Below are 14,537 nucleotides of genomic sequence, written 5' to 3'. Positions count from 1 at the left end.
GATAATGTGACTGTCTATTCATGGAGTTTAGGAAGTTAGAAATAGAATCATATGGAGTGATTGTGTCATGATTTCCCAAAGGACAGGAGGCTACGCAGTCAAAATACCTGGCTGCACACCTTAAGGCTGTATTATTTTTCCCTTATCCCTTGCCCCAAATTACCCAGAATCTACTCTTCTCAAGCTCCCCTCACTTCTCATTTCTTGCATTTTCCCTGAAAAATTGACCTGCGAGTAATCTTTTCAGCTTTCTTCCCTTAAAAATACAGAGCAAAGTCAACTATTTCATTATACTCCTAATTTTAACAGACTAAAGAAAGCACCTAGCATTCTTTCACTCCTTCTATGTAGATTATTACTCTTAGGAAAAATTAAAGAGACAAACTCAAGGGTTATATTCAAAATATTTTATCATACCTAAAAAAGGCATTGGGACTAAACAGAACTGGTGTTCTTTTATGTGTGGGCATTGCATCCTAGAGTCTTCTGCTATATTGACCAGGACTTGATTGAGGTATGCTGGGTGATGGAGAAGATTAATAGTTGAGAATTCAGGGGAGTTCAAAGTAGCAATTATTTTTCCACCAGGACAGAGACGATTTTAATATTTTAGTAATAATATATAACTGCTGACTATTGAATCTGAGTCACTGTGCAGATGTGTAGGATTAACTGTTATTTAATAGACTTACTCGTGTGTAATGACTTTAAAAGAGTTAAGTGTTTGAAACATTGATCAAAGATGATTTTTTAGAAAATAGTTGTTCTGTAGCTTGCTTGTTTTGTTTTTCTTTCTTCACATGCACTTCAAATGGATTACTGAATCCCTTGAAACTGTATGCAAATTTTGGAGGGTAAATGGTATATGCATTTCCTTTTCTAGAAAGACCAATTACTTTTACAAGGATCTTAAATAGGACTAGTTCATATAAACACATATTAAGATATTAAGAATCACTGTCATAAAACGTGATGTTTCTGATTTCTGTAAATGAGGGATCAAGCTCCTATAAGAGTGGTGTAAAGCTCTTTCCATGCTTAGTGCAGCCATGGCCCGCGGTCCCAAGAAGCATCTGAAGTGTGTAGCAGCTCCAAAGCATTGGATGCTGGATAAGCTGAGCGGTGTGTTTGCTCCTCGTCCATCCACTGGTCCCCACAAGCTGAGAGAGTGTCTCCCACTCATCATTTTCCTAAGAAACAGGCTTAAGTATGCCCTGACAGGAGATGAAGTGAAGATCTGCATGCAGCGCTTCATTAAAATTGATGGCAAGGTCCGAACTGATATAACCTACCCTGCTGGATTTATGGATGTCATCAGCATTGACAAGACTGGAGAGAATTTCCGTCTGATTTATGACACCAAGGGTCGCTTTGCTGTTCATCGTATCACACCTGAGGAGGCCAAGTACAAGTTGTGCAAAGTGAGAGAAATCTTTGTGGGCACAAAAGGAATCTCTCATCTGGTGACTCATGATGCTCGTACCATCCGCTATCCTGATCCACTCATCAAAGTGAATGACACCATTCAGATTGATTTGGAGACTGGCAAGATTACTGATTTCATCAAGTTTGACACTGGTAACCTGTGTATGGTGACTGGAGGCGCTAACCTGGGAAGAATTGGTGTGATCACCAACAGAGAAAGACATCCCGGGTCTTTTGATGTGGTTCACGTGAAAGATGCCAATGGCAACAGCTTTGCCACTCGCCTCTCCAACATTTTCGTTATTGGCAAAGGCAACAAACCATGGATTTCTCTTCCTCGAGGAAAAGGTATCTGCCTCACCATTGCTGAAGAGAGGGATAAGAGACTGGCAGCCAAACAGAGCAGTGGGTGAAATGGTCTCCATGTAACATAATAACATGTTAAAAAGTTATTTGTACTTAATTAAAGATATTACAGTGTGAAAAAAAAAAAGAGTGGTGTAAATAATTAGGTTACAATTTAAACAGAAATGGGATCATACATAGTGCTCCCTGTGGTATCCCACTGAAACTTTCTCTCTAATACCTAAGACAGCATTTCTATGCCTACCATTGCAGCCATATTATTCGTCACATGAGAGATTTATTTTGGATCCATTCACCTTAGCCCATTACCAATTCTGGTTCACATGAACGCGTGGGTAAAATCTACAACTGTTCTCTTATTATTCCTCATGAATTTTTATACAAGATGATAAGGTATGAAACAGTGCTCAATATCAGAAATAACTAGGCCTAAGGCCTGTCTACTTCTTTTATGGAACCTTAGCCAGAAATGCCTCAGTTTGCAACTTATAAGAAAACTGGCCTAGACTTTAGAAAGAATATCTAATAAGCCAAAAGGTCAAAAGCCAAATGAGATCAAAAGCTGTCTCTTTGACAGATGATAAAGTCTAACCTTTGGTTCCAGCCAGGCCAGAACATATCCTTAGAGTTACTAAATATAAACAGTTGGCAAGGAACAAGCCTATTATTAAGACTGATACTTAAACAGTTCTAGGGGAACTTCCTTAATATGTGTACTTTGTTAATCTTGAAACATTTTAGCAATAGCTACACAATATGAAAGACTATTCCTAAGGCCTAAGCAGTGAGTAAGAGCTATACAAATTGAGGCCAATCACCCTATATGAAAAAAAGTAAAACTTCTCAGATGTTACCTCTTGTTATGAGGTCTAGGATGCTATTTTCCACATTTTTCACAATCTTGCTTGATTATAACATCTGATGGCTGAACTCATGTTTTCCCATATAAATTTATTATGCTGAGTTTGTTTTGAAAGAATATGAAATTTTGTAGAGTTTACATTATATTATTAAAATAATGCGTGGCTTCTTCTACTTTTCTCTTCTGAATATTTCTTCTCCAGCCTAGCTTGTTTTTTTCTTATTGCTTGTTTTTCTTTGTATTTGCTACTTAGCATGTCTTGTCAAATGTGGCAGTAATCCCATATATGGTGTCAAATACAGTCCATTGGTATGAGGTGAGAGAGACATTTCATTCTGAAGCTACTTGAGGTAAAACTGTAAAAGGTTGTGGATTCATTTATTTATTCAGCAAATATATATTGTGTAATTTCAAGTTAGGCCTCAGGTATATTCATAGCAGTAAACAAAATGGACTTGGTCACTTCTCTTAGGGCATTTAAAGTTAAATGGAAGGGACTGACATGAATTAATCAGGTGAGCAAATTAGCCATATAATTGCAAATGAACATGAGAGCTATAAAAGGAACAGACCAGAGAGCTTTGAAAAAGAGTAATAGAAGGGGTTACCTCAGATGGAGGGAGGAGAGGTATTATAGCAAGCTACTTTGAGAAGAAAATATTTTATCTATGATCTGAGGAATGAGAAGCTGTCAGGCAAGGTGGGAGAAAAAAAATTTAAGTAGAAGGAGCACTATGACCAAAGGTCAACTGAGGAACTGATGGAAGGCTGATATGGCAAGAATGAGTGGGAGAAAAAATGGCATCAAAGGAAGAACAAGAGGGCAGCGTGGCAGCACTAGTGCTGGTCCCCAGGTATGTGACGTTCTGCCTCCTTCCAGACACCAAGTAGGATTGCACTTCCTGGCTCTCTCATGTTAGGTGAGGCCATGCTACTAGATCTTACCAGTGAGTTGTGAGCAAAGTGATGCATGTGAATTTCTGGCCAGTTCCTGAAAATAAGCCTAGTAATGGATTAGACCACTTCCGCACTAGAGTAACTACCAGCAAAACAAGGAAGAAAAGTGGTGTTGGGTACTACATAAGGGGAACCAGAGTGTCTTAGTTCCAGTTGCTATAACAAAATACCATAGACTGGATGGCTTAAAAAAAACATATTTATCTCACAGTTCTGGAGGCTGGGAAGTCCAAAAATCAAAGCTCTTGTAGATTCAGTGTCTCATGAGGGTCCTCCTCCTGGTTTGCAGTTGGCTGTCTTCCCCTTGTATGTTCAGATGATGGAGAACAGAGAAAGGAAGGAAACTCTCTGGTTTCTTCTTATAATGGCACTAATCCCACATATGAGGACTCTACACTCATGACCTATTTACCTTCTAAAGGCCCTACCCCCAATAGGATGTCAACATAAGAATTTTAGGGGCAAATGAACATTCGCTCCATAACACAGAGGATTAGGAAGATGAGAGGAGAGTTCTCTTTCAGAGACTGAATTGGGAGATAAAAACCATTTTGTATAATATCATAATAGGTTCTGCTACAGTGAGGGGTGGAGAATGGGTGGGGAGAACTCTGTCTTCTTGAGAAGAAGGAAGAAAGAGATGTGCAGTAGTGCCTATGACCCTGATGAATTTACTTTTCTCAGACTTTAATTGACCCATAGAAATAAAGAATCTGAGAAGACTTTTATTAGTCACTTTCCTATGCACTGAGGAATTGTCTCGAGAGGCCCAAGGCCAGTGATGTACACTGTTTGTCAGCCCTGCCTGCCTAAAACTTAAAAACTTGTGACCTGTCAAGAAGGCAGGTGGTCCTATCTTTTAATACATGTTAGATTCCACCTGGTGTAGAGCTGTGTCTAAGGCCTAGTAGGATGTGATATTGAACTTTTTCCCACTAATGTCTTTGGGGAGATTTTGTACTTTGTAAACCCTTACTAAGATAAAACCAGGGACATTACATTGAGCTGTGGTCTTCAAACCACATATTTGTACTTTGGCATTACAATGGGATACCTGATCATGGGTAATTTTAAGAATATCTTTTTCAAATGCTGCATTAACATGTGCTTCCTTTCCTAAAATAGATCTGCTGGAGAACAAACCCACATGTAGTTACAAAGTCTCCTCTCCCAGCTTCCCTTTTCATAATTATCCTTCTCCTACTTTACAAGAGAAACACTCATCTCTTCCCCACCTCTAATTTCACTATGGTGCATTTACATGTAGTCTAAAAATTTTCTGGTAGAAATCAAAGGGAGAATTTGCTGTCTTGGTATTAGTACTAACAAAGTGAATAACTCTCAGACTGAGTAAATATTTTGTATGCAAGAAGAGTGACTATCAACTACTTGTTTTTAACAAAATTGAAAGTTGACTGACTTCAAGTATAGAGCTGATAGATAGTTGAGAATAATTTTTGATATTACATGACTGGTTTTTTTTGGCATGTATCAAGATTTCAAGGAATTTAATGATGTTGCTATAACAGAACTCTTTTCATTTCCATATGCTTATTCGTATGTAGTACTTACTATAAAACTAAAACATAGAAAAAGAATTTATGCCAAACTTTGTCTCATTCCAGCATTGAGACATATTAACACACAAATAAATGAGCAGTTTGAGAAATTCAAGACCATTTATCTCATTTGGAGATGAATTTCCAATAAAATTTTGGTTTTTATGATAAACAGTTATTAAAACTTAAACGTTATATTGAATAATTATGTATTAAACTATATTATTACAATGATAACCACTCAGAAGAAAAATTTTAATACTTAAAGCATACGATAACAGCATATTTTTTAAAAATGTAACAAACTTCTATGTTTTTAGATTGCAGAGAAGTATGGCAGGGCTATAAAATGCTTTCAAGGTTAAAGTATATTACAAGTTTGATAACATTTTCTGAGGAAATGGAATGGAAACACAAGTTTAAGAGGTAATGTTCCAACATTGAATTTTTAGCTGCTAAGGAAGATTTCATTTATGTTTCTTTAAATGGATAATGAGGTATACCAAATTGCCATGGCATTTAGCTTTCATTAGATACATTTTTAGAAAATGATTTAACAATTTTATTTTAATGCATTAAATTTACAATTGGATAACTGATCCCTTGCAAATATTTAAACCCATGATAAAAAGAAAGTTAGATATTGACTTGAAAATATTTGAGGGAATAGTTTACAAAAATTATTTTAGATATTATAAAACCAAAAACTTGAAGATGACTGGCATTGAAGGTTCTTCTTCTAGGTATGACCTCCTATTCTAAAAATCCTTCTGGATTGTTGTCAATTATGGCTCTCATTTACCCAAGTGTGATCATTAGGTATGCTTAAGACCCATAAGCGTGACATCTAAGCATGACTTCCATAAGCATGATTTGTAAAACTTGGATTTGATAGCATCACATGTCAGCAGGCAGCAATAATACATAGAGAACTATAGCCCTGAGGAGACTTGTTAACCTGTAGTCTTCCAATTTCCTGGGGTGAACATTTTGAAGAGATGTAATTGGAAAAGCTAATGTCGGTATCGAGGGGTGTGCCTGCTGGAAAGTGTGGGGAACAAGGGGCTTCTGACTTTCCTGGTCAGAGTAAAGGCCTACTAGCCTGTGGACAAGCTCACTGGAAACATTAAGGAATAGTACAGGCGGAGAACATACTCAATTTAAAAATAAGAAATGGAGAAGAGCAGATCAGGAGGGGATGAGATTTATTTTTTTTTAAGTTGAAAAAAAGGTAAGAGCAGAAAGGGGAGAAAGAGAAATAAAACAATTAAAACCTCAACAAAGAGAAAGGTGAGCAGGTAAAATTAATGGTAAGGTGTAAAGTATTAAATTTCAAACAATAGGTAAAGAGGAACAAATGGGACCAAAGTTTAGAAATAAAATTAGAGCAGACAAAATGCTAAATTCAAAGGGTAGAATTATATAATAAAAATAAACATGTGAAGGAAATTAATAATTAAGAAATTTAGAACTAAAGAATATTAAAAAAAATAAAGATAAAACTTAAAAAAAAATAAATACCAAGAGTTAGAAGCGAAAGATTGATAGGAGGAAATGAATGAAGAACACAAGTTCAGAAGAACATGGTGCTTAGTACTGAGTGGGCAGAGACCAATGTGGCCCCCTTCTCTCTCTTCCTTCCTTCTCTTAATACAAACAGCTGAGGCAAGAAAGGAAGAAACTAAGCTTCGCCTCAAACAAGCAGCTACCCTGTATTTTAACATTGTGCTGGAAAGGCTATTGGAGTGGAATATTCCTGCCTAGATAAAGCAGGCACTTTTTATCTAGTTAGCACTTGACAGGCCAATGTGGGAGAGATTGGGATGGTAAGACTTTACATCACCTTCCAAGATGCACCTCTATTATGAGGCTGCATTTGCCCAGGGTAGGGTTGTCTCTGAAAGCCAATAGAGAAAAGAGTGTCGTAGAGTATAAGAAGGGCTTTATCCAGAGCAGAGCCCTGCTGCCCTATTCCCTACCTCCAAATAGAAACAAGTCTGTGTCCTCAGCCTTAATAGAAGAAGGGTCCTCTTACACCACTCTGTCCATTCAGCACAGTACTGCAGTGAAAGAGAATATGAATCCTCGACTAGTCCAAGGCCCAGAGTGTCCTGAAGGTTAATAACACCAAGCAAGGGAAAGGAAGGTCTCAAAGGAAGATTTTGGGGTATATGGGGAAATACAAGGGACAGTTGGTTGAGTAAGACTGATGGCATGTTTATGAGTCTCAACCTTTTTTATTTTTTTTAAAAAGAGCCAGCTTTTCTTCTAGTGGCACTGCTTCCCAAAGCACAGAGTTCCCCCTCATTTTTCCCAGACCATATCCACTCTGGGTATAGGAATTATTTTGTACCTTGGGCCCTGCAGATGCTGGTATATCACAAGCTGCTGGGATCATTGTCTGGTCCTACTATGGTCTCTTGTCTGAGAGATTCACAAGTGATGAATAAATTTTAGCTAAAGCTTGGATATGCACATGATATAACCTGAAAGCTTGGATCATTTGCTTCAAAAGCTGACTCCATGTCAAGAAATTTGATGCCATGGCTCTTTAGTGAGCATTTCTTAAATGCAATACCTGACAGTCATTTGTCAGATTCCTTCTATACCTTTTCTCAGAGGAACCTGTCTTGTAAGCATCATGCCAGTTAGTATATTTTTCTGGTAATTTTTTTTCCTGGGAAGATCATTTTGCATTAAGACATATACTTCTAGAAGCAGAGAAATGTCTGACTAAACTAAACATTTGTATGGAACTTAAAATATGAATGTGCACCTTTTTAGTATTATAGCATGTCAGAGCTTTTCCTAAAAATATCAGGCAAAAGTATCTGACGTGAATAAGAAAAAAATTTCTTCTAACAAGAAGAAAAAGAAAAAGAATCCTATTACATTAGTATTACTGTACTATTACTATTGCTATACTTCACAGAGACCTTTTAAAAATCCTGGTGTGATAAACATAAAGAGCAAACATTAATGTATATTTTAAAATTTTAATGTGTGAATATGAATGTTATCAGACCTCACAAGCATATGACTACGAATGAAGTCGCATTAACACCACTGTCCTAATTTAGTGTGCCTTACCTCTCCATCTGCATGGTTGCAGACCCCAGTCTCCTCCAATCTCTCCCTGTCTCCCATTCTTGTCAAAATATCCTCTCGTTATTTGTGAGAGTCCCAGATGTTTTTTGTGTGCTGAGGACAATTGTGCTCCTTGTCAACCCTTATCCTTGTCCCTCTAGTTGCTGCCTCGCAGGAGAAGGCTGCCCTGTCAGTCAGGGCCACGCCCAGGTGGAGCCTGATGACTCTGCCTGCCAGTGATGCTCTTGTGCTCTCTGATACTGATACATGTGAGGTGGGGAAGGAACTGGCTTTTTCCAACTCCATACTGTATTTTGCCACCTAGACCTAAAGCAGAACTGTTTTTACTTATAGGGTTTTTGTTTGTTTGTTTGTTTGTTTTTAGACATAGTTACTTCATAATCTGGGCTAAAAGCCAAATAATCCTGCTAAAAGAGGAGTTAAGGAAGGTGGAAAACACTGATATTCCCCACACCCCCACTGTATTAGTCACCTTGAGTCTCCATACAAAATTTCATAGACTGGGTAGCTTAAACAAAACAAATTTATTTTATCACAGTTCTGAAGGCCAACAGTCTGATGTTAGAGTGGCAGCATGTTTGAATTCTGATGTGGACTCTCTTCCAGGTTGTAGGTGGCCACTGCCTCATTGTGTTTTCACATGGTGGAGTGAGAAGGCTCTACCTTCAAGTATAGTCACATTGAGAGTTTCACTTTCATCATATGAATTTTGGGAGGGGACACAATTCAGTCCATAGCATCTACTATTCATTTATCTGTCTTATTTCCTTCCCCTTAACACAGAAAATCCCAAGTATAAAACTCCTTAGCTTATCATCCCAAATATTAGTAAAAGTGGCCATGCACATCAACTCAGGCAAAAGGAACATGACAGGTGCTATGATCACAAACAGACAGATTCCACATTCCATTTTGGGTAAAGTTAGGACAAGTATGTATATAATAGGTATCATAGAATTCATAACTTTTATGTAACATGAAAAACTTAATCTTTCTGGAATTCTGATATTTTCTTACATGCATCAAGAATCATACTTCTAACCAACTCTGCGATAGATTTCTCCACTGCTCATAGGGGAAGCCTATTTGATTAGAATGAATCCCATTGCTGTATCCTGGAATTGTGGAAAGAACACAAATTTGGGTACCAATCATACCTAATTCTGAATACTAACTGAATTATTTAATATCTACCAGATATTTAACTATATAGATATTTAAGCTATTTAACCTATCCAACACTAACTCTCTCATTCTTTGGCAAAAAGAGAATTAATGAAAACTATCTCACAGAACTTTTGGAAATTAGAGGTAATAATGTGCATCTAGGATTATGCCTGGAACATAGGTTAGTGACTTGATATATGATGCTTAGAAGATGATGGTGATGATGTTGATAATGACCATGATGAAGATATCTGCTTAATTTAAATTTTAAGGGGTACTATGAAGTAATCAAAATTATCTTTTTGTTCACTGGAAAAAGTTACAGCATTTTTAGGAGGAGGAGTTTGGAAAATTATACTACTAAATTTAATAGGCAGTGAGATGGTGACATTTTCAAAATGGGAATTTGGGATATAGTAAGAAATAGTTAGAGTAGAGTTATGTCAGCAACATAGTGGAATAGGAAGCCCTAGGCCCTTTTCCCCATCACAAACACATCAGTTTAGCAACAATTCATGGGCAAATTCCCTTTGTGAGAAATTAGAAACTAAGTGAAAGGCTTCTGCTCCCCAGAAGAACATGAAATCAGATTCAAAAAAGCCAGTAGGAAGATTTGGGATACGCTCTTGCTGGAGACCCTGCCCTGGTGCTGTGCCTTATGATCAGAAAGAGTCTCTTATTTTCCAGCCTCTACCAGAGCAAGAAAGGAGTTGATTCATGTGTCTAGCTACCTAACTTTTCCAAGGGGGCTCTCCAGAGGATTATATTCTATCTTGCCAGTCTTGGAGCTCTGCTGGGTATGGCACAGCATAGCTTCCCAGGGAGAAAAGATACAGTTGTTTGGGATGGAAGATGCTGTTGAGCCTTCTCATTGCTCAGCACAGATCAAGTGGATTAAAATTCCCAGCTCTCAGCTCCCCACTAAGGAGAGAAAGAGTTAATCTGTGTGCCTGGTGTCCCAAACTTTTCCAGGGCTGCCCCCTAAAACTCAAATCTATCTTACTACTCTTGGAGCTTTGTCAGGTCTCCACAGTCCAGTTATCTGTAAGAGAATGTAGATAGCAATTTAGGCTGATAGATGTCATAGCTTCTCCACCAGGCTCAACACAGAATGAAAAGACAAAAATTACAGCTTCCTGATTCTTTATGGGGAAGAAAAGAAGTGGTAGAGGTCCCCAGAATCTCTAGCCAGTCTAATTGGTGATGGTCCTCTCCTGTACAAGGCTATTGCATGAAGAGATGGTGCCTTCTTTTACTAGTGCACAGACACCAGCACAGAGAATCAAAGGAAATGAATAACTAGGCAAAAATGTTTCAAACAAAAGTACAAGGTAAATCTCCAGAAACCGACCCTAATGAAATGGAGTTATATGATTTACCTGACAGAAATTAAAAATAGCTCTCAATAGATGCTCACTAAGGTCAAGAGAACAATGTATGAACAAAATGAGAATTTCAACAAAAATATATAAATATTTAAAAGTTCCAAACAGAAATCATAGAGTTGAAGAATACAATAACTAAATTAACAGAAAAATTCATTAGAGGGGTTCAACTGCTGGTGAGACCAAGAAGAAAAAAAGGTCAGTGAACTCAAAGACAGGTAACTGGAAATAATTTGGTCAAAGTAGCAAAAATGGAAAAAGAATGAAGAAAGATTATGATATTCTCTTATAGAAATAGAAAAAAAAAACCCTCAAAAATTCACATGGAACCACCAGACCATGAATAGCCAAATCAGCCTTGCAGATAGCAAAACTAAAGACATCACACTTCCTGGTTTCTAACTATATTACAAAACTACAGTGATCAAACAGTACTGGCATAGAAACAGACATATAGACCAATGGAACAGAAGAGAACCCAGAAATAAATCTAGGCATACATGGTTGTCTTAGTCCATTTGGACTGCTATAACAAAATACCATAAACTGGGCAGCTTATAAACAGCAGAAATTTATTTCTCACAGTTCTGGAGGCTTGGAGGTCCCATATCAAGGCACAGTTGGTGAGTGCCTGCTTCCTCATAGACAATGCTTTTTTGCAGGGTCCTCATATAGTAGAGCATGTGGCATCTCACTGGGGTAGTTTTTATAAGGACACCAATACCATTCATGAGTTTTCTGCCTTCATTACCTAATTGTCTCCCAAAGTCCCCACCTTCTAATACAGAGTTTGGAGAATTGAGATCCAACATATGGATTTGGGGGGACACATGTATTCAGTCCATAACAATGGTTAACTGATGTTTCACAAGGGTGCCAAAAATACACAGTGAAGATTGGATAGTCTCTTCATCAAATAGTGTTGGGAAAACTGAATATTCACATGTGAAAGAATGAAATCAGACACTTATCTTACACTATACACAAAAATCAACTTAAAGTGCATTAAAGATTGGTCTTGGCAATGGTCTCATGGATATGACACCAAAAGCACAGGTGACAAAAACAGAAGTAACAATTGGGACTACATTAAACTAAAAAACTTCTGCACAACAAAGGACAAAATCAATGCAGTGAGAAGGATACCTATAAAATGGGGGGAATTTTGCAAACCATATATAATATCTCATAAGGGATTAGTCTCCAAAATATATAAGGAAATCGTACAAGTTATTAGTAAAAAAAACCTAATAACCTAATTTAAAAATGGTTTAAGGACTTGAAGAGACATTTTTTCCAAAGAAGACATCCAAATGGCCAACAGGTATATTAATAAACACTCAATGTCACTAATTATCAGGGAAATGTGAATCAACACTATAATGAAATATTACTTCATACCTACTACAGTAGGTTTGCTACTATCAAGAAGACAAAATAACATGTTGGAAAGGGTGTAGAGAGATTGGAACTCTTGCACATAGCCAGTGGGAATTGCAACCCTTGCATACAGCTGCTGTGGAAAACAACATGGAGTGTCCTCAAATCAATTAGAAATAGAACTAATATATTATCCAGCAATCCCACTTTTGGCTCTTTATTCAAGAGAATTGAAATCAGGATCTCAAAGTGTGAACATTAGCACCCCTGTGTTCATTGCAGCATGATTCATAATAGCTAAGATGTAGAAACAACCTAAGTGTCCAATGACAGATGAATGGTTAAGAAAATGTGGTATTTACATGCAATGGAATATTATTCAGCCTTAAAAAGGAGGGAAATCCTGCTATATGCAACAATATGGATAAACCTTGAAGAAATTATGCTAAGTGAAATAAGTAAGTCATGCAATAAGTAAGTCATGTTGCATGATTCCACTTATATGAAGTTTCTAAAATAGTCAAATTTATAGAATTAAAGAGTGAAATTGTGATTACCAGAGGCTAGATGGAAGGAAAAATGGGAAGTTACTAATCATTGGGCATAATATTTCAGTCAAACAAGATGAATAAGCTCTAGGGATCTGCCATACAAGATTGTACCTGTAATCAACAATACTTTTGTAAGAAAGACACAGTGGTATTCTAATGTTATTTCTTTTCTTCAACCCAACTATTATACAATTTCTAAATTTGGGAAATGTTATTACATTTCTACAAATAACAGTTCATATATTATTTTGAGACATAGGTCAATTTATAAGGAGAAACTCTTCATCCCTGATGTTTGAGAACATAGACCGAGTTTCCTCCCTGCCTCTTTCAGTTCTAGTTTATTTTTGCAGAGGTGTGGAGACTGGAGACCTGTGTTTGGGCCAGTCCAATCTTTTTCCTTATTGTGTTAGTCTGTCACATTAATTCACCTATGGTTCACATGCCATACCTTAGGGGAGATGACAATGAAAGATGCAGGACACCTCACTATTTTTTCCAGATTTAGGACACTTGAGGAATATGGATAAGTGAAATGTGGACATATATCAGTTAATACATTAAACAGAGGAGAAAATTTAGTGGCATCAAGAAAGGGCAGGAAATGTTGTCCTTTTATTGCTCTTGTGTTTGAAATTTCTTTCCTTTTTATTATTTTAATGTCCATGATCATTGAAGAAGCAGAAATTTCAGAGAAGCAGAGCAGTTTCTCTGGAAAAATTATAGATGGTGATGGATGATGATATAGTTGTGTGACAGTAAAATGTTGTGTTGAGTATTGAGCTCCCCACTAGATTATAGAAAGAACATAAAGTACACACTACAAAATGAGACCAAGAATTGATAATGAAATGATTAGTTGAATTAGATAATTCTAGGCCCTAGATTGAATATTTCATTTAATTTTCTAGGTCAACAGTCTACAATGTTGCAATGGACTGAGTTGGTTGTAAAAACTACCATCTTATCAAGAGATTGTTCAAAAACATCTCCATGTACTAACTAGAACTACCAATCAAGACTATAAGTATATAGGGAAATATAACTTATTGGTAACAAGTCTAAGAGCATATAAACTACTTACACAATTAATCATAATAAGATATATTATTAGAATGTGCATGTAAAACATACACTTTATATATGAAATAAAGAATAGTTCATACCTTCCCTCCAATACTTACATCATATTTGCAGCAGCCTAGCAATTTAGAGATCTGGATTAAACATGGATTCTATCATATATACCTAAATTCTTAATAGCAAAATAAGGAGCCAAAGAGCTTCTTGGAAAGAAGAAACTTATACTCAAAATGTGCTTTTATGAACCCTTTTCAGTTGAGCAAAAAAGGAAACCAAAATTACCCAGGAATCATAATGCAATGTGTCTATTGAAGGTTTGTTAGGAATGATTCACTAGTATACCTGATTATCTGTTCTATGTTAGAGTATAGGCTTTGCCTAGAGGGTAAGAATTACCTGTAGTTCCTGCTCTTTTTGCAGTCAAGGAAGTATAAGATGATGGATAAGGTGTATACAACAGCAGTCTCACCAAATGCCCTTAAAAACTCGAGCAAATAGATGACATTACATTTCATTATCTGACCCTGATATGGCATGACATTTATATCAGGAGAAGAAACGCCAATATAATTGAAGGGTTTTGAAATGGCCCTTAGAGGGAAGGTGATGAGTTATTCATTGATTTAATCTAAGAGAAGAAGATGGAGAAATAATACAGGAGAGACTTGATTTCGCATGCAACTTGTTCAGAAGA

At 36.8% G+C, this 14,537-nt stretch overlaps 2 protein-coding genes across 4 annotated transcripts in view; both read left to right on the top strand.

Annotated features, from left to right (window-relative positions):
* The window catches only part of PDE4D (phosphodiesterase 4D), a 1,055,987-nt gene that overhangs the window by 86,418 nt on the left and 955,032 nt on the right, over window positions 1–14,537 (top strand). The window lies entirely within an intron of this gene.
* Window positions 1,043–1,927, top strand: LOC105877319 (small ribosomal subunit protein eS4, X isoform-like). The gene has a single exon (XM_012775726.3). It carries the CDS (start codon window positions 1,050–1,052, stop codon window positions 1,836–1,838), a length of 789 nt encoding a protein of 262 aa, XP_012631180.2. The 5' UTR covers window positions 1,043–1,049; the 3' UTR covers window positions 1,839–1,927.

This window comes from Microcebus murinus, chromosome 11 (genome assembly GCF_040939455.1).
Source record: "Microcebus murinus isolate Inina chromosome 11, M.murinus_Inina_mat1.0, whole genome shotgun sequence".
In the NCBI taxonomy this organism is placed as follows: Eukaryota; Metazoa; Chordata; class Mammalia; order Primates; family Cheirogaleidae; genus Microcebus; species Microcebus murinus.
The sequence above is the reverse complement of the archived record's forward strand: the minus strand, read 5'-3'. Positions and strand labels throughout refer to the sequence as shown.